This window comes from Sciurus carolinensis, chromosome 8 (assembly GCF_902686445.1).
Source record: "Sciurus carolinensis chromosome 8, mSciCar1.2, whole genome shotgun sequence".
In the NCBI taxonomy this organism is placed as follows: domain Eukaryota; kingdom Metazoa; phylum Chordata; class Mammalia; order Rodentia; family Sciuridae; genus Sciurus; species Sciurus carolinensis.
Genome location: NC_062220.1, coordinates 31,845,359 through 31,871,694, shown reverse-complemented (window position 1 = coordinate 31,871,694; position 26,336 = coordinate 31,845,359). Strand labels below are relative to the sequence as shown.

General features: G+C 37.0%; 1 protein-coding gene across 1 annotated transcript in view; it reads right to left on the bottom strand.

Annotated features, from left to right (window-relative positions):
- Fam3c (FAM3 metabolism regulating signaling molecule C) overlaps window positions 1–16,802 on the bottom strand; it is a 44,655-nt gene extending 27,853 nt beyond the window's left edge. The window contains exons 1-2 of the mRNA XM_047561441.1: window positions 16,652–16,802; window positions 3,815–3,869 (exon numbers count right to left, since the gene is read on the bottom strand). Coding sequence (XP_047417397.1) covers window positions 3,815–3,827 — 13 coding nt within the window. The 5' untranslated portion in view covers window positions 3,828–3,869; window positions 16,652–16,802. The remainder of the gene's footprint in view (window positions 1–3,814; window positions 3,870–16,651) is intronic.
- Window positions 16,803–26,336: the final 9,534 nt, after the last annotated feature.

Below are 26,336 nucleotides of genomic sequence, written 5' to 3'. Positions count from 1 at the left end.
AACCGTCTGGAGATTCCAGGGCCAGAAGGATATCCACTAAGCAAGCAGTTCTCAAGTGAAATATAACAGGCTTATTGTCCTGTCATCAACCATACATCTCCTGAAGCTACACAGACCCTTGTGACATAGCGAACAGTGAAGTCTTCCTTCCCATTATCAATACCTAGTTGTAAGAAGGCTTTCTGCACTCCTGAAGGAATAACTTGACGTCTATCACCAATGTTTCGTAACATGGCTATGAGGTGAGCTCCATGAGGGCACACCCCTTTACTTTCATACCTTTGTATTTTTAATCATATCAGAGTATCTTACAGTCATTCTTGACATTACTACTTAATAAGACCTATCTTTTGTCCTTTTTCTCCTCAGTTAACCAAATCTAGGGAAGAAAAGGACAAAGTGCAAGGCAAAAAAAGGAAATGGAAAAAAGGACTAAGAAAAGGCTAAGAAATATCTTCCTTTTAACCTAAGTATGTCAGAGACATGATTAGCTTTTTTAGGAACAATAACAATGTGTATCTATACACTCTGTTCCCCTCTCCTGCAAATGGTTTAATGTGCAGTAATATAAAAGTAGATAACGATCAGCAGTCATCTCACTATTCTTAAAGGAAAAAAAGGCCTAGAAGTGAGGTAAATGCCCAAGATGACAGATAAATTAGTGCCAGCATAGAACCAGAATCCAGTCTGGTGGTTTGTACAGTACTTCCATTCTAAACCAAACTACCACATTCTTCTTAAAAAAAAAAAACAAAAAAACAAAAAAACAAAACAAAACAACAACAACAAAAAAAACCACGAAGCTGAAATTATTGGGTAAGGAAGAATTTTTTAAAAAAATGTATTTCTAACTTTATCAACCTAAAAGAATAAACCACAGCCTTAGGGTAAGGGAAAGGAACAAACTGAAGACTGATGATGCTTGAAAATGCCAACTTACTGCTCTGAAACACTATGAATGGCTATGCACATGGAGGGACAGGGAGTAAATGGAAAATGTTTGTACCTTCCTCTCAATGTTTCTGTGAACCTAAAACTGCTCTAAAAAATAAAGTTAAAAAGAAGAAGAAGAAACATTCTATTAACATAGCAATGAGGTGGCAATGGGAGACCTAACTACTCCTCTAATAATCCTTGCCTCCCTCTGCCATTTCCTACTTTCTCCCCTCCCAAAACTGCTTCCTGTTCTTAAGAGCAATGACAAGCTGCCTACATTTTCAGTGCATGAAAGCAAAATTCCACTGGATTTGAACTCTTCCCCAGATCAAGATGAGTGCCTCATACATATTAATACTCTCAACAACTGTTTGCAAAATAGATTAATGATAACAGGTGGCATATTGTTTCTTGATCATTTAAGACTAAGACCAATGGCTTGAAGATTACATAATCATATGATAGTCTTACCATTTTATTTTCTAGCAATCATGAGCACATACAGAGAAAACTTTCCTGTCTGTCCCCATAAAAGCAGATATGTGATAGTTATCATTAAGTCTGAAATATTAAAATATCAAATCTATAATATGAAAGTTTATAAAAAGCTAAAACTAAGCCTGGACTAAAAATAAAAAGCTAAACCTAAGCCTGACTATAAATATCACAGGCATATATTATACATATATACCATTTACTGAACGTCTACTATAGAGCTGAAAGCTTTATAAGCATGATTTCATTTGCACAGCTTTCCAAGATAATACTTCCATTTTACAAACAAGGAAAATAAGGCTAACATTTTAGACCACTTGTCTAAGTCATATAACTAGTCAGTGGTAGCCTTGAGTCTCAAGCCAAGATCTATTCATTATGCTGAGACCATCGGGGGAACTAACAAGAAACGAAAGCTACTAGGGAAAGAAAAGTTAAAAGTAAAGAAACCAGCAGAATTCCCTTAAGGATAGAGTTTTGGAACTTCTGTTACAGAGGTCTCCTCTATAGCTGTTCTGTGTCCAGAACCAGCATCTAGTTCTGGACACAGAGGGACCCAACCATATCATACCATGATTCCCATTCTTAACTTTCCAGGCAGAAAACCCGCTTGATTCCAGTCATGGACTACAATAGTTGTGTATTTCTATTTTTCACAAACCAAAAACCACAAATTTAGATGTAAGAATAATGGCTATATGGGTGTTTCAAAGCAATCAGATTTTTCTTAAAATTAGAAGAGATTAATCAGTTAGAAGTAATAAATTAATAGCTAATTCTTCTTATTCATTCATTAAAGGCAGTTCCCCCAAGACCTATATACCAGGAAAGGTGCCAAACAAAAAATAAGCACTCAGTGAGTAATTACTCATCAATTAGCTTGGGCATTAATTGTCAGAATCAGAGAAATGGACTAGATGGCAAAATTAATTTCCACTGTATGAATTTAGAATTATGTGCAAGAGAGAAACTTGCTTTATTTCAAATCCCCATGCTTAAGCAATGAACTTTAAAATCATCTAGAGAGGTAATCATAAATAGTCCCACTGTACTACAGATCAATAAAAAAAATAAAAAGGACCAGGCATGACAGCACATTCCTATAATCCCATTGGCTCCAGAGGTTGAGACAGGAGGATCTCAAGATCAAAGTCAGCCTCAGCAACTCAGTGACACTGTAAGCAACCTAGTGAGACCCTGTGTCAAAAATAATAAATAAAAAGAGCTGGGATATTACTCAACGTTAAGTGCCCTTGGGTTCAATACTTGGTATCAAAAAAAGGCAGTGCAACATATTTTTTTGCAATCAGCTCTTGGTTTCCAGGAATATTATTCTTCAACGACTCTAGAGCTATTTAAAAAGGGATACTTTATAATTTCATGGCAGAGTTGTAGGTTTTCAAATTTCCACAAAAGCATTAGTGACAACCTCCGGTTATCCTTTGTTTAATAATCACAATGTTTACAACTGTGCATGATTCTATATCTTTCTGACCAAAGTATGAAGACTGGTTTGTTCATCTACCTTGACTTTATGCAGTTTTTTTTTTTTTTTTTTTTAAAGAGATGATTCTGTAGGAAAACTATATGGTTTGTTGGTAAGAAAACGATAAGGAGAAAGACCAATTACTTTGATTATGAGAGGTTACAAGTTATTTCCTATGTTGGCAACACATTTATAGAAATTCCTTTGTAGAATGTACGTGGGGTTTGACTGAAGGAAGGGTGGGGAAATCACTTATTTTCACTTAATAGGTAGCAGGAGTTCATCCAGGTGTTATGGATATGCTTTTTATGTTTAAAGATAGCTATCTTAATACTGTAAACATCCAGTGATGTTTCTCAATTTCTTTAATATGCTACTTCAGGAACACGTTAATGTTCTTACATCATGTAACCTCACTTATACTAACTGAACTTGAATTAACAAATACTGAGTAAAAAGGCATATTTCATTGAATCCTTCACCTACATTAGTTTTAATTTTACTTAGGAGAGATTTAAACCTTAAGAAACTTTAGAACTCATTTTTCTCTTGGTTAGAACTTTAGCAAAACAAAATTCAGTCTCCTAACATGGTAAAAATCACTTTTTATATTGACATTTTGTATATAACATATTAGGCAAACAAGCTTAATGTGTAAGAAATGTTAAAACAAAATATTTAGCATCATTTCAAAAGTTCTATTTATAAAAACATGCTTAATGCTCATTAAATGTACAATTTGTAATTTGCTTACTACCTTAAAAAAAGGCTAAATGATGATTTAATTAACTTTAGCTTTATACTAAATATAAAGAAATATTACTGTCACCTTTAGTTATTACTACCAAAAAGGTTACACAAAAGGCAAAATTATTTACACTGAATTAAATATCTTACCTGCTACCCTCATGTTTAGTTTTTCAGTCTTTGAAACTTTTCATTAAATATGCTCCTAAAATCAAAAGAAAAGAAAAATGCCATTAATTCTAGAACATATATTCTTTCTTAGATTGAATTTGGAATATATACACTGAACTAATTAAGTAAATGTCACGACGCTTCTAAGTATTTGACCCATGTTGACATTTAATGAAAAAACTCTTTTCACAAGGTCGGTCTCCTTCCACTGGACCATAAAGCCTCAAGAGGGTGGTCTTCTTCTGCTCTGCTCTCAAGCTCCCTCACTGACTGGACAAATGAGAAAAGCTGCCATTAGGCTGTGACTAGAAGACAATGCTTTATTATTCTCAGTGATTATGTATCTATAAGGAATTTCTGATATTTAGTTCAGAATCTTGGGTTTGCAGACAAGGTCCAAAAAGAGGATAAGCTGCTTACCTAGTCATGAACAAAAAATTTGCAGAAATGAGGCAAGAGTTTAGAGGTTGGCCAGCTTACTCCAGGGCTTCATGCTACTTCCTACTTCTTCTTCTTTTTTGTAATACTGGGATTGAACAGAGTCCACCACATACTAGACAAGAGCTCTACCACTGAGCTACATCCCCAGCCCTTTTAAAAACAGGGTCTCAATAAACTGCCTCAACTAGTCTCTAACTTATAATACTCCTGCCCCAGCCTCCCAAGAACTCAAGAATACAGGTGTGCCACTTGCCCAGCTGCCATTTCATTTTTTATTTCACATAATTCAGGTATCACTATGATAAGCATTCATGGCAAAAATCTTAGTTTAATACCAGGTTCTCTTCATGGTTTTCAATTTACATAAGCAAAATAACATATTTGAACTACATTAGTATAATTTTAAACATTCCAGCAATTATTGACAGAATAATACACATCAAGTAAAAAACAAAAAAACAAAAAAAAAAACAAAACAAAAAACCCTGTTTCTTTGATATTATTTTACCATACACAAAAAACAGATACTGTATAAAAAATAAATAAATAAATACAATAAAATAAAATCAGTATGTACCTCCTAGGAAATAACTCGATAGGTACGCTTAAAAATTAAAAGATGGAAAAGCAAATAAGTTAATAGGAAAGCCACATCCAAGTTTAGCTGGAAAGACTCCAGTCAACAATCCATTGTAAAGGAAAGGAATTCAAAGGAAAGTTGTGATTAATCAGAAATAAATTTTACTTTAAATTATGTTTTGATACTTATGTGTCCATGTTGATGTTTCACCTATAATGATCTACCCTTAAAGACACTGAAAGGAGGCAAGACATCCAGTATTCTTAAAAAAGCAGGGGGCTGGGGAAGGGTGGACAGCACCCAAAGGTGCACGCTCCAGTCCTGGCTCCTTTTCTTCTATACAATCTACCCTGAAGAAAAAAATCAACACTTAAATGGAGTTGCTCATTATTGATTTATTTTCCTTTGTTAGTTATCAGAACACCTACAACATAATAGGAAAAGTCAATGTTACATATCTATTTAAACTACTTAGCCACAGGCTAGGAAAACACTAAAAGAAAACAGAAGCTGGAGTATCCACAAACCATCACATAAAAGAAGAAAAAAAAAAAACCTTAGCTTTTCAAATGAAAATCCCAACAGGTTATAAATCCTCTTTTGGCTTCCAGCAAAATTGAATTCTGCTTTCACAACACACAAGGCTTTCCTCCCAGCCGATATTCCAAATAACTTCACTCTTATCTGAGTGTGGTCTGAGAAAACTTCTTTGAAAATTCGATAAGCAGTTGGGCAGCAGACGCCTGCTGTTCTATTTCAGTTTCCATTACCTGCTGAGGCTGCACCTGTATAATTACAGTCACTGCCTCCTATACCTGCCACCTGTTTGTACCTCCCAACATGCCTGCTTCTAAACTTATTACTACTAAGACCACATTGTAAGCAACTACAGTTGTCTAGCTGAATACAATTGTTTTACACTAAAATTTCTTAGGGAATTAAGTTAGTAAAATCTCTGAATTAAAATCTCATCAAATTAAGGCTTTAGCTATAACACATCTTTGTTTAATTAATACTGATACATCTTTAATTAATGACTTAATGACACAAAAGTGTAAATCAGCAAAAAGGAGTAAAGAAAATATCTGAGAGCAAATCATGGAGCATGTTTATGATGCTAATTCCAAGTGATTCCAGATTTATATTCTTATGACAGCATTGGAAACAAAACAAAACAAAACATTTATATGTAAAAATCTCAGAGAGGAAAAAGAAAAACTTAATGGAAATCTAAGGATAAACCAAACCAACAATCAAGTGAGCATCAAAGAGGTCCAGTGAAAACAAACACAACTGCACTGGGATAAAAAAGGCCTTTACCAGAAACTCGGCACCCTATATAGATACGACAAGTAAAAGGTTTACCATTTTTCTTACATATTCATTAAAAGATGGAGCTACAGAAATTAGTGCCAGCTACCAAAACTAGAGTAATTTAGTGGTAGGAGTGTATTCTTATGACAGATTAAAAATAAATAAATTAAGCATCAGGCACGGTGGCACACACCTGTAATTCCAGCAACTGTGGAGGCTGAGGCAGGAGGATTGCAAGTTCAAGACCAGCCTCAGCAACTCAGTGAGACCCTGTCTCAAAATAAAAAGGGCTGGGAATGTGGCACAGTGGTAGCTTAACCCTGGGTTCAATCCCTGGTACTGCATGATTATTATTATTATGTTAACTAATTAAAAAGCTCAGTATATTTATGAAACATATTTGCTCCTGAAAGTATAAATACAGACCGAAACAAGTTTCAGTGTGTAGACAATAAGTCAGGATTCTAAATATCAGGATTCAGCATAACTATTTGAAAGTCAAAAGCAAGGAGGGCCCTCATCATGCCTCCGTGTGATGAAACACTGAACTGGACAAACACCAAGTATGGGACCTGCACTGAAGAGAGCCTAAGCTAGGACCTCAGACCTCAGAGTGGCATAGTGGTTTATCTGAATGTTTTATAATATAAAAACATTTCCTTTAGCCCAACAGTCTACTTTGGTCCAAACGAATGAAGTTGTTACTCAAGCAGAACTAAGACTACTATGTGGAAATGTAGGTATTGTCTTAGAATCCATTAACTTAAGAAACAGCAGAAATAAAAGCACAGATCAGGTGTCTATGATTTCCAGCCTTTCCTTCAGAAGTGGATTCTACATCAGGAAAATTAACAAGAACACCATTCTATATCAACAAAATAAGTCATCAAAACAATTACTAAAAGAGGGATATCTTGCCAGTTAATATAAACCAGGCAATGCATGCATACAGTGGTGCAATTCACACACGTTCCTATTTTATGTAATCTCCCTACCAGCCCTCCAGCTGTAATGGGTATTATAGAGGCATTATGGAGGAGGTCAAGGGATTAATCTAAAGTCCCATGAAAGGTAAGGAAGAAGCTCACAAATAAATCCACTTCATTTTCACCCCAACTGCTCAGAGACATACTCTAAGAGGTCTGTTGACAAAATGCCACGCCAATCAATTTGGCTTCTGCAAATTGTTCTGGGAATTTCTGATCTCAAATGCAAATAAGTCTCTCCAGAGATTAGTTTGTCAAAATGACTAAGCTTGTGTGTTAGAGCCGTCCCATCTCAAGATGAATGATACAAGAAAATGAACTGTACAAATATGCTCACTGGTACAGTTAACACATGCAAACAATTAAATGGAAATATTATCGCTATACTCCACAAACATGGAGAAACAACCATTCAATTCAATTCAACTTCAATTTGGTGCTAGCCAAATGATACTTTAAACTGAACCAATTAAGTTCAGATGATTCTAATATTCACAGACTGGGATTTTTTTTAAAGAAAACTATAAAAAATGTAGGCAAAAGGGCAAAATAATAGATATAAAGTTTATTTAGGTCCTATGATGGTCAATTTTATGTGTCAACTTGACTGAGTCACAAGTTGCCCATATATTTAAATAGTACTTTGGGTGTGTCTATAAAAGATTATTTTTTGATAACATAATCATAGACTGAATAGACTGTTCTCTTCAATGGGGGTGGGTTTCACCCAATCCACTGAAGACCTGAATAGAACAAGAGCTGAATAAAGGAGTGTGATATGATATTTTGATTTTCATCCATTGTTTATGGCTTATAACTCTCCCTCCCCAAGTTAGGCCATTCTCTTGTACAAGAAGAGAATGAAACCCTAATCTCTCTCTACCTTTCTATACTGGAGCCGATCAAAAAGAAACTGACCAACTCTCACCTATTAGTAGGTTATGAGACCCTGCTAATAAAAAATCCCCCACAAGTTTTGAGGTCATGTCTTTTGTGCTGATTGTGATGTAAGAGTATAGGGAAAAACTGATTTTCCCAAAAGAAGGAGAATTTGTTCTCTGTTTTTAAGCTGGGAGGAAGTTCCTGGCTGTGGATTGGAACCATACTATTAACTCTGCTGCTGATTTTAGATACTAGATTTCACAACCTCTAGAAATGTGAACCAACTCCTTATAACAAATTATTATTTATATAAAAAATTATATATCTACAAATTGTTTATTATAAGGAATATGTATCTACATGTCTATACCTATTATCTATACCTCACCTATTGTTATTTCTCTGGAGAACCCAGACTAATACAGATGTCCTGGAGTTTGGAAGGAAAAAAGTTAAATTTCATCCCCAGAGCATTGAAAGTAAAGAGGAAAATGAGATAATATTGAAACCAAAAGAATGATAAGATAGAAGAGGCATTAAGGTAAGTTACTTTGTTACATTTACAAAAATATGACATTAAAAAGAACTACTTGCAATAAATAACTGCATTTATGTAAATAAAACAGGGCAAGTGTTGGAAACCTTTTTCTGTAAGAGGGCCAGATAGTAGATACCTTTAAGCTTTCAGGACCATACAATCTCTATCACAAAGTGTCCTACTCTGTAGCTATAGGTAGAAAGCAATAATCAATAATATAAAATAAGTCAACTGTGTTCTAATAAAGTTTTATTTATAAACACCAACATGTGAATTTCATAAAATTTTTATATTTCACCAAATTATTCTTTTTTCAATCCACTTAGAAACATGAAAACCAATCTTGGCTTATGGGCCACACAGGCGGGTGGGTCATAATTTGCAGAGCCCTGAGACTGAGGAACAAAGAAAAAAAAATTTTTTTTAACTGAAAAAAAAATTAAAGTAGAAGAATAAAAAGCTTTTCTGACTATGCCCTGGTAGTCTAATATTTTTTATGGATTATAATGCATAATATACAACTTCTATATGGCTGCTATTAGACCTCTTAGAGGTACTGCAACAAAAGTTGGGCTGATCAAGCAACCTTAAATTAGTGCTCCATCAAACATTTTCATATTCAACTGTCTTTCAAAGAATATTTTGCATATTTTTTTGAGAAAATACAGGATGTTTCATCTCTGAAAGAAGGGAAAAAGCAGGCTGGGGATATAGCTCAGTTGGTAGAGTGCTTGCCTTGCAAGCCACAAGGCCCTGGGTTCAATCCCCAGCACCGCAAAAAAAAAAAAAAAAAGAAGGGAAAAAGCTTTCCCTTCCTATAGATGGCAGTTACAAAGGCAAGAATAAATCTAGACTGGAAAAGTTATAAATCTAGACTCTGTAATGTTTCTAAACCAATCCCATGAGGGATAAAGAATTGGGCAAATCTTACTAAATTTCCTTTCATTGATTATTAAATTATGTTAGCGGGGAGAAGCAGACACCACTATTTATGTAGGTGTTTACATGGGTTCATTTTTGTGATGGGCTTAAAATAGAGTGACCCCCCCTCAGTGCTTCTGATGTTATGATCAACTTTAAAAAGTTAAAAAGTTTAAATAGTTTAGTTAAAAAGTTTAAATATTTAAAGTTTCAAATATTAGCCTTTTAAAGACCTTTCCTTTAATACTCTCGTGTAGTAATATGTTATTTCTATTACAGATATACACTCCTATCAAGTAACCTGTCTCATCCAAATGCCACCGGACCTTCATTCTTGCCAGGCTAGACAAATTTTGAAATAACAAAATGGAGAGGTGCAAGATGATTGCATTTATATGAAAGAACATTAACATTTAAAAACTCAGGATGCTCCCAGAGCTGCTATTAAGTGTTACAAATACTGTGAATAGAATGTGGCATTTTTAATGCTAATTGCTTAAAGGTACAAAAATCCAATTATTAACTTAAGGCTGTATTCAATGCTAGGACATTATTGTGATTTAGATATGAGGTAGCCCCTCAAAGAATTAATATGTTAATGTAGACTGTTCAGAGGTGAAATGACTAGATTATGAGAACTGTAACACAGTCAGTGGAATCATCCATTTGATGGATGAATAATTTGAAAGGACTACTGTACTGGGTGGTCACTGTGAGCAGGAAGGGTATGGATGGAGGATGGAGGTCACTGGGGCATGCCCTTGCAGATTTTATCTTTTGTCCCTAGCTCCCCTGCTCTCTGCTTTCTGCCATGAGTTGAGCAGGTTATTCTGCCTCACTCTAAGACAGAGTAATGGAGCCCACGGATCATGGACTCATATCTCTGAAACCATGAGCATAAATCAAACTTTTTCTTCTCTAAGTTTTTATTGTCAGGTATTTATTTTGATCTCAGCTAAAACAAACAAGCAAACAAACAAACAACAACACTCTGATACTTAATTCTAAAAGATGCATGCATCCATTTAAAAGAATCTAACATTTGGGGCTGGGGTTGAAGCTCAGTGGTAGAGCGTTTGCCTAGCATGCATGAGGTCATGGGTTCCATCCTCAGCACCACATAAAAATAAAATAAAGGTATTGTGTCCACCTACAACTAAAATATTAAAAAAAAAAAAACAACTCTACCATCATAACACACACATACACACACACACACGTATACAGTTTTTAAAAGTGTGCATGACGTAATGATTAAAAGAAAATAGTGTAATGACTAACAATTTTAAAAGTCTCCCAAGTTTTTAAAAGAACAGACTAAACTTATATTTCGACTAGGGGAAAAAAGGTGCAAAAAAAATTTCCCCCCACTCTTTCTGCAAGGTGGCCCCAACAAAAAGCAAGACTGCAAACAACAGATGAAAAAATTGTAAATAATGGGTCAGCTGAACCAATAAATGAGTTTTTGAGAATACATGTCATGTTCTATTGAAAACCGTGGGAAGAAAGGGATATGGATACTCTATCATGGATTGTTAAATAGTTATCTGATCAAGACCACGATTTTTATTTTCTTAAGTAGAATGATATTGAAATTATATTTAAAAGAAGACATATATCTAAATGTGCCTAACAAACAAAATTAAAGGTTAGTATGAAAAAGCAAAAGTGAGCAGGAAGTGTTTTTAACTTCCCTCTAGAATGTTACCCAATGTTACAGATTAAACAAATGGGGTACACTGGAAGATTCAGCTTTCCTTTGCAATCCATAACTGTTACACCTTGCTTTTCATTTAGTTCTCTTACTGTGAACAGACAGAGTAACACTTCAGAAAACTTGTATCTGATCTACAGAAGCTTAGATAAAACTCCAGTCTCCTAAGAATAAAAATGGATAAAATACAGTTGTAATTACTCGCTGGATTTCATTTAAAAACAGGTTAACAAAGGGGCACCATCAATTACAGAAGTGCCCTGCCTGAATCAATTACACCAAAGACAGCGGAGAGAGAAGTAGGCAAGCTTGACAGACCACACACATGACATTAGGAGAGCAACGCCAGTCAGCTCAATGTCAAAAATCTCATAGCACAACTCCGTCTGGTCCACGTGAATCAGTCAGAGAGACCTAGTTACTCTTTTCTCTTCAGAAATGTAAGATATCCAATTTCTGAAATAATCCAGTTGATCAACAAGCATTTCACCATGTTTTCCAAAAACACTTTAAGGGATTAAAACTGAAATTGACCCATGTTCTGCTCTCCTTTCTCTAAATCTAACACAGCTAAGTAACTTTCCCCACCACGGAAGAAAGCACCAAAAGTAGGCAGGGTTGTGTTTCACCGAATCCTCAACAGTGAGGATTTGTTCTAACTTAGACATTCTCTCAGCACCCAATGCACCACCACAGCTTTTCTTCTTGAGCTGGCAGCCAGAGTTGAGGCCTACCTTGAGGAGATTTGGTGTTTACCCTACCACCACCTCCTACAACTACTCAGCACAGGATGGTATATGGCTGGTGTATGAGAGCCTAACAGCCAGCTGGCATTAGTGATGACTAGGGACTAAAAGAAAAGAATGAAAAAAAGACAGAAATCAAACCATTATGCCACATCTGATGTCAGGGTGACATTAACTAAATGTTCCAATGGAACATAAGACTTCAAAACTGAGCCACTAACATAACATAAATGAGTGGAAATGAGTAGGATGAAAATCACATGGGGTCAAGCTCAACACTCTATACCTCAAGATGCATCTAAGCTGCCCTTTTGTTTGGGGGGGCGGGGGGGGTGTACCGGGGATTGAACTCAGGGGCACTTGACCACTAAGCCACATCCCCACCCCTATTTTGTATTTTATTGGGAGACAGGGTCTCACTGAGTTGCTTAGAGCAACTTAGGTTGGCTTTGAACTCCACATCCTCCTGCCTCAGCCTCCTGAGCTGCTGGGATTAGCAGGCATGCGCCACTGTGGCCAGCTAAGCTGCACTTTAAAACAAAGTCATCCATACAATCTTCATTACGAACAGATGTCAAGTAAGAACACCTTATATAAACTCTATTTTACAAATATTTTACATGGTGTAAGATATGAAGAAATGCTGTTACATAATTCTTTTGTCTCATATCATATGCCTTATAATAACCCTTTGACAAGAGCGGCCCTTCTGTTCCTCAGACACCTAAAACCCTGTTATTAATTTTAAGAGGCACACTACTTCCCTTATCAACATGTCTAAACTCAAGATGAGGTTTACAACCACATTTCTGTTTCCTGGAATAATGGGGTACTTTACAAACTACAGTTGCACAGATTCAATGAAATATCCTACAAAGTCCTAACTACAGTAACAAAGTCCTAACTACAGTATTACCTGCAAGAGGGACATCAGAATCACTAATGTGCTTTTTTAAATGCAAATTCCAGGGTCAACCACAGACCTGGAGAACCAGAATCCCTAGGACTAGGGATTAAATTCCAGCATGTTTAACAGCTCCCCAGTGATTCCCATTCATTCATGCTCAGATCTGAGAACTTCAGACCAAGAGAACAACAACGCAAATACTGACAAAAGGTTATAGAAGGAAAAAAAAAAAAAAAAAACACAAACAGATCTAGGTCGAAAAGGCCCAAAAGCAAAATTCATATAACAAGAATTTTCATTGTTTTTTGAACACCAAGTGAAATCAGCCTGTCTCTAGGCCAGATCTCCTATGGGGGTGAAAGAGGAAGAGGCAGGCAGTGAATACCTGGAGAAAACTGACAACAAACAGGGAAGAAAATTCCAGTTTGCAAAGGTCAAAACACACTACTCGATTTTAAATTTCCCGAATGTCTTCTTGCATTTCTTCTCTTTTACCATAGCAAATTTTTGATTAAAAAGCTATCACCCAGTTAACGGACTAGAATGGTGATTAGGTTTCTGTAACCCAGAGCACAAACATACCCAAATCAGAAAACAAGACAGAATCCTACAAAATGACATTCATTTTTGCCTGCTCCTACAAGAATGCTACAATTGTTTAAAGAGTATAATCTAAACAACCTTAATCCCATACTAAACCACTTTGGGGGAGATGGGTGGAGAGAAAAGGTATTATCAAGAACAATGACAAAAATAAAAGATTGGACTTATATCCAAAAAGGTAATTAAAATCCATATTTTAAATTGTTTTTTAAAAAAAATTAGGAAAAGGCACAAATTGATACATGGTAAACTTCTGTCCTCATCTCCTTTACACCACATGAGAAGTTATAAGTTTCTATTCTGTGTAAGAACTTCTGGCATCCACCACACTTATACTGTCTTTAGTCTGCAGAACTAACCTGCACAATGGTAGACATAATTCTGCCAGTCAAGCCTTTTACACAAAGAAATGGAGAAACAGCAGTTCCATACGTCCAAAAGCCTGGGATGAAATGCAATTAACAGGCTATTTCTGCCTCAAAAACTAATTGCAGGTCAGCAACCATTTACAAATAGAAAGATGCTTCTAATATATTTTTTTTTTCTCAAAACCTATCAACTGAAATGATTTTTAAAAATTCATTGCTGTTGACCAATATCCTTCAGAACTCAAAGATCACTAACTCAGGTAATGAATGGTATCCTTGGTTAGGTGGCACACCTGACGCTATAATACCACCTCAACGAGTCTTTAGAGCTGATGATGAAAATTAGTACAATGTGACTCACGGCTAGAAAGGTTCATATAACTTTCTCCCTGGCACACAAAAAACTCACCGGGGTCCATTAAAGGATGAATGGATAAATGCAATGTGGTACTGTAACCATTTGTGATTTTAGTTATGTAATTTGATTACCTATGTTGGTTGCTGTATCCAACACCACAGTCAAGACCCAGAACTACTTTATTGCCATAAAGAAACTCCATTTTGCCTTTTTATGAGCATATTCACTCCATACAATGTGGGGATTTAGAAGTATTAGAATATTTAATTTCCTTGTCTGACAAGAAAATCAGCTCATTATATTTTAGGAGTTATATTTAAAAAAAAAAAATCACAAAATCTTTAGAAGTTTAAAGACCCTCACCTTGTTCAGCCTCTCTGATCAAATTAATAAAGTATTAAATGTGCTAATTTGGTCAATGCCATTCATGAAGTAACTAAATACAAAACTGTTGCTTAAAAATCCAGATTATCAGATTCCCCCATACAGGAACTCTTTTGGACTAGGCTCAGGACAAAATTTGCTACTGTACTGTTCTGAGCTAGACAAATTCTTTTGAAACATAAAAACAAAATTTTTGCTCCCTGGTTCAACTTTACAAAATGGGTATAAAGATAGGAGGAGGTTAAATATTCACTGCCTTTGAGCAAATAAAGTAGCCTTATGAGGGCCCAGGCTGTCTTATTCATAGTATCCATGATAAATACCAGCACCTAGCAGGCACTCTAATATTTTTAAAAGAGTGTAAAAATATTTTTAAATAATGAGGCTTACCTTTAAAATCTAAAATAGTGAAAAACAGATTTTTATGATCCCCTACAGGGAACACTACTTTTTGCCACTCTTTTATCTTTTTGAAATTCTCTCCAATTACCTCCTTTTTAATGTGACTTCACGAAGTATGGAAGATTAGTTAGCAATGCTTAAGGTAACAATATATATTAAAAGTCTGTAATTTTAATAAAAACATTGTTAGTTTTTAAGGTCACTTTAGTACAGTGGTATTCACTCTTATTTTTTCACTCTTGAAACAGAAACCCCCCTACTTTTTAAAAGTCATACTGATGATCTGGAGCTCCTGCAGACTAGGAGTTGTGGGATTAAATGAATTAACTTTATTGAATAAAATTATTTTTATTTTCTTCCTATCAGGTAATGCTAGACATTAATGAGTTGAGAAAATAGTGAGAATCTGTAACACAAAGCTCCTAACATCTGTATAAAACAAAAAATTGACTTAACTAGTAAACAGGCAGAGAACTTAAGAGGCTAGCAGTCTCCAGAAGGAGGTACATGTCAATCATACCATCCAAACTGGATGCTGATTTGCCAATTCTGCCATTTTCTTGTTGACAGGCATTTGTTAAATTGTTAACTTTTTTTTCTAAGTTAAATGGAGATCACTTGGAACTCTGTAAGGCACTGCTTGAATAATAGTAATGCTGCCCAAAACCTGAAAAATGCAACAGTATAGCACTAGTCCTGCAAGGTGTTCACAGGTCCAGATGGTCTGGGATCTGCTATCAGCACCAATCTTTATTTCACTTTTCTGGGAGTTCGCATTTTCATCTGTAAAGTTAGGAAAGAAGATAGGTAAAAGAACTTATTCACTGAGATGTGAGAAACATACACGTGGAAGTACTTGGCAATAGTGTTTAGCAATTAGCAGGCAATTTAAAATTATTTAGTGACATTGTATCCATATATTTCTCACTAAATAAAAATATACTGAGAAAAAGTTCTATCAATTAGGAGTTCTGAAATAAACATATATTTAAGTAGAGGGTGATAAAAGTATCCCCCCCTCCCCACATACACACACAAAATCATGGCTGAAGATACCAACCTCAATCCGTCAATCCTCACTCATTATTTAAGTGTCAGGGCACTAGCCCTCACCCACAGTACAGAGCAGTGGCCATAGCAGACATGAACAGCACATTCATCAATGACACCAAACACCAACGGGATAGATAGGTTTTTTTTTTTTTTTTTTTTTTTAAATAAAAAGTATCTCCAGTTTAGGAGACACTAAAACTTTGCAAGTGAGTCCAGACGGCCCTCCACGGAGTTCGAATCCAACACCCAATTCCAGCCCCGCCTCTTGGGGTCCACAGACTCCAACCCGGAGCTGGAGGCTCCGTGCGGAAGGCGCGCTCAGGTGCCAGCCGAGAGCCCAGCGCGGGACCCCGCGCCAGGTGCAGGCACCGCCCCGCCCTCCGCGGAGCCGGGCGCCGGTCAGAGGATGCTCGCACCCGGGCTGCAGCCCTCGCCGCGCGTCGGTGGCGTCCTGGGTCCCGATCCTGACGCCGACGCGTCCTAGAGACGCGGCGCGCCCCAGGGCCCGTCCCCGGCCGGCGACCGCGGGGCGCCGAGGACGAGGGAGAAGGTGGGTGTCGGGCTCCCCCAGCCTCCCTCCATCCCTCCCCGGACCTCGCTGCCTCCCCGGGCGTCTCACCCGCCGTGCGCCCGCCTTCCGGCCTCCCTGCGCTCAGTCCCGCCGGAGGCCGATGGGAGCCGCCTCCAGCGCTCGCCTCAGCTTCCTCCCGCACTCCTCCGGCTTCCCCTCACCCCCGCGAGTGGCCAGGAGGAAGCCAGCTCGCCTCCGGGCCTCCTCCCACGCTTCCCCCGCCGCGACCAATGGGCCCCCGCCGTCGCGAAGCCGCGCCCGCCCCCTGGCGGTGGAGGACCGCGCGGGCGCCCGGCAGGCCGGAGGGAAGGGCCGGAGATCCGGGCTGGCGCTGCGTCCCGCCCGCCACCCCCAGCCCCGCCTGGCTCAATCTAGACTTGCCACGTGGGAGCTGCCGCGCCGGCGGCCGGCAGCTGGGTGACATCCCAAGAGGAGGGAAAATGTGCCACGGCCTCCTCCCCGCCATTCACACACACACAAACCCAGCCTTAAAGGCAGAAATTTCAAAATTCCTCACCCCTTCCTAGCGATCTATCTGGGAGGGGATGGCCATGTCAATCTAGGACCTGAGGTGACTGTCTTTTGATCTCCTGACATTTAGGTTACTGGTCATGAAAATCCTGTACATCAGAGACATAATGAATTCTGGTAACCTTTAATGAAAACCCAAGGAGGAAACTAATGCTTGCATTTGCATGTCATTTTGTTTCTTTAAATTATTAGCAACGTTACAGTTAGAAATGTTTTTCTCTTCCGTTAGGACATTTTCCCACAATTGTACTGATAACTGAAAAATTATTCCAAATCTTATTATACATAACCTGAGAACATAAAAACGTTCCATAAATCAGATTCCTATTCCAAAAATTTAATATTAACTATTCTTAGGATATTGATACCATGGTAGTAAGAATTAAATTGCATTAAAGAAATAATAGGGTTTGACTATAGTAATGATTCCACCAAATATTAGCTTTCCTCCAAAAATATAAAACATACAACCTAAATAATAGCTTCAAATTCTGGAGTCTAATCCTTGGTGAGGGAAGGAAGCAAGAAACACATGCTGAGTGCCTTCTGTGTGCCAAATATTTTTGCTATTGTACAGTACTTTGTGCTCTTATTTCTCACGGATCAAAATAAATTTTGTGTGTATTATTATTATTATTATTATTATTATTAGTGATGCTGGGGATTTGAACCCAGGGCCTTACACATGCTAGGCAAGCACTCTACCAACTGAGCTATATATCCCCAGACCTGTGTGTATTATTTTAACAAATCAAAAAATCAAGACTCTAAAACTAAGTTTTAAAACCTTGCTCAAAAATACAAGGTAGTAAGTTGTGAAGTTGGGACTCCAGCCTTGCTCCACCTTGTCCAGAGTAACAAAAAGGCACTTAATTATGATACCAAAAAAAAACCCTCCACATGTCTCCTCTTCAATCCCTTTATCCCACTGAAAGAAATTATGAAAACTCTTGAGTCAGTTGCTGTTTGTGAAAGAGTATTTTGCTTTATAATTCAACTGACCTGTTTGGAAAGTGCATTCGTCTTATTCTGATAGTACCATACCTGAAACAATCCCTGTACCCAGAGCATAGTGTGCTTGATTGTCCATTCCCCATTGACTGTAAGATGCTTAGAACCCTTTGGAAGGCAATGAAATGAACAACAGTTGTTTCATTGAACAGAACGAAACCAAATTTCATAGCACATCTTGAGGATAAATACCATTCTTGAAACATGTATAAAGTATAGGTGCGGGGTTACTCTGTGTCTGTGTACATGTCCTGGGTTACATTGTAAACTGTGTTTCTTAATATATGGTGCAATGTTTTAAAAGTTGATAAATCACTTCTTTAGAACTACTATTAATCAGCCCCTTGTTCCACCTATGAAAGGGTAAATATAACTTCCTTCTTTCATTTGCCAGGAGGCAAGGGAGGCAGGGGAAGTAATCAAGATTAATGATTAAGTTTAATAAGAATATAGAGAACTTCACAGCTTCCAGAAATATAAGTTAAACAGGGTTACTATGTGACATATTAGGTATTGACAGTTTGTGTTTTTAAAGCCAACATTTCTCAAATAATTATGATGTACCAGATCCTTGTCTAAGAATTTACATATAGTCACTCATTTAATCCTTGCAAACCTACATATACATACAAGAAAAATATAGGAGTAGAACAGGATATTGCCAAACGTCCTACTGCTAGGCTCTCACAGAACCAAGGCTGAAATCCATATGCCTAACTTCAAAACCCATCTCTTTTGTTTGCTTGAAAAAAAATCCATTCTCTCTTCAATGGATGCAGGGTTTTATGTAAAACTATAATCTGTACTTATTTTCCATATAAGGATTACACAATATTATTAAATATAAAATTTATGAAAAACCTCAGAAATTGAATTGTCCCACTCCTTAGCAAAATGGTTCACTTGACATCATTTTTCTGTATACAGAGAAGAAGATTGTATACAAATATGGTCACCCAAAATTATTCTCATTCCTCTAAGTTCTAAGGCCACTCTTGCTATCAATAGGTGATATCTATATACCATCCTTGTGAACCGTCATTGACCCTGGGAATGGTCTAGACCAATAGGATGCCTTGGAGGTGGTGTTATGTGACTTCTGAGATTAGGTTTTAAGAAGCCTTGTAGCTTCCATTTTTAATTTCTGAGATCTAGTCACCATATATAATAAATTAGTCTACTGAACAATGAGAAACTTAACATACAGAAAGAAGTCCTGGCTATCCCCAAATCTTTCCAGCTACACCAGCTGAGGCACCAGATATGTGAGTAAAGTCATCTTGCACGTTCCTGTCTGCTATGCTTTGGATACAAGTGTCCCCCAAAAGCCCATGTGCCAGGCACTGTAGGGAGATGGTTGAACCTTAAAGAGGTAGAGCCTAGTGGGAGGAAGTTAGGTCACTAGGGGCATGTCCTTGAAGAGAATATTAGGATCTAGCTTTTTCCTTTCTTTCTCTTGTTTTCCATCCATGATGAGATGAGTAACTAGCTGCCTCCACCATGTACTCCCACCATGATGTGCTACTTCATCACAGACACAAAAGCAACAGGCCAATAGATTACGTACTGAAATCACCAAAATGATGAGCTAAAATAAATGTTTTCTTCTCATATGTTGATTATTTTATCATAGTAACAGAAAACTGACTGACACACAGTACTAGCTAAGCTCCTTATTAGGAAAGTGGTTCTACACAATATCAGCATAACTGCCCAGCAGAGACCAGCTAACCCACAGAATCTTCAGAAATAGCATACATTTTTATGTTTTCAGTTGTGAAGTATTGAATAGTTTGTTCCATGCCAATAAAAAAACTGAATCACTGAGGAATGGGTTACCGTGTAGGGGGAAAAAAGTTGACCACCTCTAGGAGTAGGGATTACATTAAAAAACTAAAACATGTTTACATTGGATTATAAGCTTATGTCTATGGAAAAATGACCAGAAACTTGCCCAGTTTTTAAAGAATAGCAGTGGAGAGGAGGAGCAAAAGTGGTGGATTTTATATTCATATTGAATAAAATGCAAAACTCAGATGGGGTTTAAAAACTGTTGTTCAGAAGTTTCATAAAACTGTGCATTCAGTACTTTCAACTTTATCATGGCCTATAGGCAAAATAATATTGTTTGGATGTGAGATGTCCCCCAAAAGCTCATGTGTGAGACAATTCAGGAAGGTTTAGAGAAGTGATTGGGTTGTAAGAGTCTTAACCCAATCAGTGGTTTAATTGAGAGGGATTAACTGTGTGGTAACTGAAGTGGTGGGAATTGGGGTGTGTACTTTGGGGTACATATTTATATCTGGCATGTGGACTCTCTTTGCTTCCTAATCAACCTGTGAGCTGCTTCCCTCTGTCATTATATTCTGCCTCACCTCCAGCCCCGAGGAATTGGAGCCAGCCTTCTGTGAACTGGGACCTCTGAAACTGTGAGCCCTCAAATAAACTTTTCCTTCCCTACAGTTGTTCTAGTTGGGTCCTTTTAGTCACTGCAGTGAAAAAGCTGACTAGAACAAATACAAAGAAGTTGGAGAGCTGTATTTGACATATTATTGATACAGTCTATAAGTTGTTCAATTTACTGAGACATGTAAGATACAATACAATCCTTTAATAACAAATTTATCTTTCCTGAAAAAGCGCTCCTGAATTTTCAATATACTGCTTCTTTTCTATTAGCAAACAATAAAATTTTAGATTCCATAACAATTCAAACTTTTAAATTATATTGTTTTAATTCCACTTCTAGTGGACTCTGATTTGTATTAATCCTTTTATAAGTCTTTCTTATTTGTTGGTTTTTGTTTATTTGTTTGTTTTTTTTATAGTTCTGGGCACTGAACCCAAGGCCTTGCACATACCAGGCAAGTACTCTCCCACTGATATCCTTCCCCAGAGCTGTATAGGTCTTTCATTGTGGGAAAATTTGGCATTTTTATCTGTTATTAATCATTAGATGATCAATCATTAGATGAATCATTAGATGATACATTAGATGATATATATCCCAAATCTCTAAAGTGTTTTAGAATAGTGACTACAAAGTAATCACTATTTCTATGTCCTCAAAATTATATTCAAGTGTATATTTTAAATAATTACTAAGATTGTTGGATTTTGCAAAAGAATAATTTCTAATTCTGTCTTATAAAGTATTACTTATTATAAAACTTCTGACTATTAAAATCTAAAAAAAGTGTTTTTAAAATTCATAAGGTAGAGTTAATATCTGCTGAGCAAAGATGCAGAAACCCCACATCAGCCTAAAAACACACACACACATGCACATGTGTGTGCACACACACACATTCCTTGCACATACATAACATACACACAGTCTATAAGGTATTTTAAAATTTATATTTTTCAGACCTTGGGAGGAAATGTTTTTAAATTTTTCGCTGCAACATAACAAATGGGAAAATGTGAGTATACCTGTGACACTCATATAATTCTCAATAAATGAAATAAAATAAGCCTCCAGTCATCTAAAAAACACTTCTGTCCACACTTCATTAAAAAAAGGAAAAAGTCAGCCAAAAAATCCTCCCAGAAGAAGCAAGTGAGCAAATACTGACCACTTTTCATTTTTTCCTAAAACATAATTGCTTTAGGCCTGTGACTTCAGTTCTTGATGAAGAACTTAGCATGGAAACCCTTTAAGCCCAAAAGGTCTCACTATGACTGTAATATTTTTATTAAACATTAACATCTTGAGTTACAGAAAATCGAAGGTACTGTTTGCTTTGAATGACAAAACAGTAGGAATATAAATGACAAAATATCATCCAATTGTTAGTACTAAGATTGATTCTCTAATAGATTTCACGGTCACTACAGATAGTTCAACAACACTCCAGAGGCCAAACTCCCATGTGATCACAACAGATCTAAGAAATATACAAAAAGCCCAACAATCAGATTAAATAAAACAAAACAAAACCTATTGCATTTGTTGTTTGCAATCTTTGTGTACTTTTTCCAGAATATTATCTCCCTTAAATTTGTGGGATCTCTTCTTAATATTACTTATTTCAATATCATCTTCCCAAAGAATTACTTAGAAACATTTTGTTATGGTTTAAATCTGAAATGTCCTCCAAGGGCTTATGTGTGAGGCAATGCAGTAATGTGCAGAGGTGAAAAGATTGTATTATGAGAGCTGTACTCATCAGCAGATTCATTCACCTGATAAATTGAATGAACTACTAAGTGATAATTGTCAGTGGGCGGGATGTGGCAGAAGGAAGGAAGTCACTAAGGGTGTGCCTTTGAGGACTATATCTTGCCCCTGGCTACATTCCCTTTTCTGGTTGTCATGAACTAAGCAACTTTCCTTGGCCACACCCTTCCACCACCATAAGGTTTCTGAAAATAAATCTTTCTGCCTCTAAGTTGTTCTTGTCAGGTATTTTGGTCACAGTGATGAAAAGCTGACTAACACACATCGGAAACCCAAACAATTCCATTAACCCTCGCTTGGTATACCCTGCCAGTATTTTGTGTGTAAGCAAGCCTTTCATTGTTGTATCCGTGATCTAAAAAGAAAACCAGAATCACTCTACCCATCCAAACTTCTTTTTTCAACTGTATTTCGATTCTAGATCAATTTTGAATGCAGTTTTTTTCACCCCCCACCCCCTACGACCCCTATTACATCCGAGCTATTTTAAGCTTAAATAGTAAAAGTTAGTTATGTATGCCTTAATCTTCATTTTTTTTGGCACTTTTATTTTGAAAGATTCTTTGTAGAACTGCTGTGGCCTCAATGAGTCTTGGGTTCATGTTTTAAAATGGAACTTATTTACCCAGAGAAGTTCTGCTCAAATATAGCATCTGGTGTTTTGCAGAGTTTTATTCAGTAGTCAAAATTTCCATCTCTATTCATGAAGCCAAAGCCAGGGAAATTGCTCACTTCACTGAAAAACCAGGAATGTGAAAATTTAACCTTCAGAATCTGGGGATTCTAAGATAATCTCACCTTCCAAAACCTCCCTTCTCCTCTGTGCCTCCAGGCCACCCTCCCTGCCCCCATCATGTGTTAAGTCTAAAAGACTTGAAGGGAGGGGGTTGGGTTTGGAGTCAGAGGAATTTGGAACCTTGCTGAATTTATTACTGGCTACCAAGTGACCTCAGACAAGTTGCTTAGTTTGTCCAAAGCAGTTTCATCCCTGTAAATGAGAACAGTAACGATTCTCGCACAGTCTTTTAGTTTATTTTATCTTGTTTGTGTATTGGAGAACATTTTAGTATAGCTTTTACTGTAGGAGATGAAACTCACTTGTCATCAGATTTGTGGTCCCAGAACATTCCTGAACATCCTCACCTATTTTCCCCTTATTTGAATGCAAATGTTGAGGTATCTGCTCATCAGTTCAGGCTGCCAATTGTCCTGGAACTTATTTGCATAGTCTTCCTTAAACACTCTCCAAAACTCTCAGGATTCATTTTTGCAGAAATGTTTTTGCTCAGTTCTTTTCTGTACTACCCTTCTCACAATCTGTGCTGATTGGCAGGAACTGACATCTCATGCTACCTCCAACCCTGCAGAATTGTCACCTCTCCATTATTTGTGGTACAGTCTCTGGTGCTCATGCTCATCAATGACCTATTCACCTTTTTCCAGGTTTCCAGAGGCCACAATCTGTACCAGTATCTTAACACCTTAACTGCTTACACTCCCAAATCCGTACCCCATGTACCAAATCCTCACAGTTTCTCACTGTCCCTTATGGAGACAGAACTTTATCTAGAGCCTCTTGAACGTGCCAGTTCATTTTTCCCGCCAAGCACTTAACATATGATTTCATTTTAAAACTTCTCCTTGGTAACTTTGAGCATTTCCTGGAACAATAATTAGATATTTTCAGCACCAAAATAGTGTGAGGCACAGAAAAGATTTCCCCAAGTATTCATCGAATTAATTAATTTGCTATGGAGGACAATTTTGAGTCTGGATGACCCCTGAAATTTCTTAATATATTATATTTCTTAATATTTCATTTTCAAGAAAATATACACCCCCTGACAAGCTTGTTATCCATCTGCGTGGTGCGGTCATCTCAATAATGTTGTATGTATGGACTCATATGGCGTGTAACCTTTTTGAAGGGGCTTTTGGCACTCAGCATAATTCCCTTAAGATTCACCCATTTTCTATCCTCAAGAATAACAGAAAGAAGGGAAGGGGGTGGATGTGGTTAAAAGGAAACAAAGTTTTCTTGTGGCAATAAAGTGTTGGTATATCTTGACTGTGGTGGTGAATATAGGAACCAACACTGGTCATCAAATTACATAACCAAACACACACACACACACACACACACACACACACACACACACATACACGAATGGTTACAAGACTGAAAATATGAATAAGATCAGTGGATTTTTATCTATGTCAATATCTTTATTGGGATATTGCACCAAAGTTTTGCAAGTGGTTGGCTTTTGAGGAAATTGGATAAGGGTTTCATAGGATCTCTCTATTAATCTTAGGACTGTATGTCAATCTCCAATGATTACAAAATATAATGCCTAATTAAGAACATGCTACAGGAATTTATAACTATTAGAGCAAAACAACATTCTTGAATAATCTTATAAGTTGCTGTTGATTTTTTTGTCAGAGCTTGAGGGATTTTTGTACTTTTATTAAATGAGTACCAAAAAAAGCCTGGGGTAATTATCCCTTTAGCATCTAAGATACGATGAAGTGATGGAGACCAGTTTCTGTAAACAACCCAAAAGAATGACAGATATATTAGTTATGTAGGAATGGCATGACAGATTACTACAAACAAAGTGGTATACACAACAAAAATTAATTTTCTCCCAATCCTAAACAGAAATCCAAAATCAAAGTGCGAACTAGGCTGAGTTCTCTTTGGAGGCCCTAGGGGAGAATTCTTCCTTGCCCTTCTAGTATCTGATGCTAATATTTAGTATCTAGATGCTCCTAGGCTTACAGATGCATGACTCCAATCAATGTGCCCACCCTCACATGACATTCTTTTTTCCCTTACTTTCTTCTCTTTTTCTATGTCTTATAAAGATACTTGTCATTGGATTTAGGTCTCACTCAAATAAGAGGATGATCTCTCAAAACCCTAATTAATTCCATCTGCAAAGAAAGTACTTTTTAAAATAGGGTCATCTTTCAAAGTTCCAGGGGTAAGAACAAGGACATATCTTTTGTAGAGAAGTACACCATTTAACCCCTCTCTTAGCAATAGTGGATTCATCCCCTATTCTTTCAAGAAATATTCTTTCAACATCTAATAGGAATATAACACAATCCTACAAATGATATCCCATGCACCATTGCATTTCAACAGTTTATAGTCACATTGTGGAGAGAATGCATAACAAAGCTTAAGAACAGTGAATGCAAGGAATGTATAAATGCTACTGAAGACCATGGTCAAGTATAAGAGATAAGAGAAGCCTGGTCCATTGTAAACTGACTTTAGAAGGATTCATTCTTTTGCATGTAGACATATTTATTCTAGTACCATTTGTTGCAAAGTCTATCTTTGCTCCACTTATTCTCTTTGCTTTTTTGTTAGACTAAGATTAGTTGACTATTTTTATGTGGGTTTATTTCTGGGTTCTCTATTTTGTTCCATTGGTATATTTTTGTTTTTTCCACTGTCTTTTTCTATAACAGAGTATCACAACTGGGTAATTTACAAAGAAAGTTTATTTAATTCACAATTCTGGATGCTAAGGAAGTCCAAGGACATAGCTGTGGCATGGCAAGGACATTTGGATTGCATCATAACATGGTGAAAGGTGAAGAGGCAAGAAATAACATGCAGAAAAGAAAGCATGAGGGCCAGATTCACTTTTATAACAACATACTCTTGCCAATAATTAACCCACTTCCACAATAAAGGTGTTAATCAATTCACAAGGGCTTTGTCCCATGACCTGATTATCTCTCAGCAGTTACCTCTCACCTCCCAACAATGCTGGAGTGGAGATCAAACTCCCAAAAAATAAATTTTGGGGATACATCTAAACCACAGCAAACTACTCTGTTGATTAATGGAGCTTTACAGTAAGTCTCATTGTCAGGTAGTTTCAGTTCCCCAACTTTGTCCTTTTCCTTCAATATTGAGTTGCCTATTCTAGGTCTTTTGCCTCTCCATATAAAATTTAGAATCCATTTGTCAGTATCCACAAAATG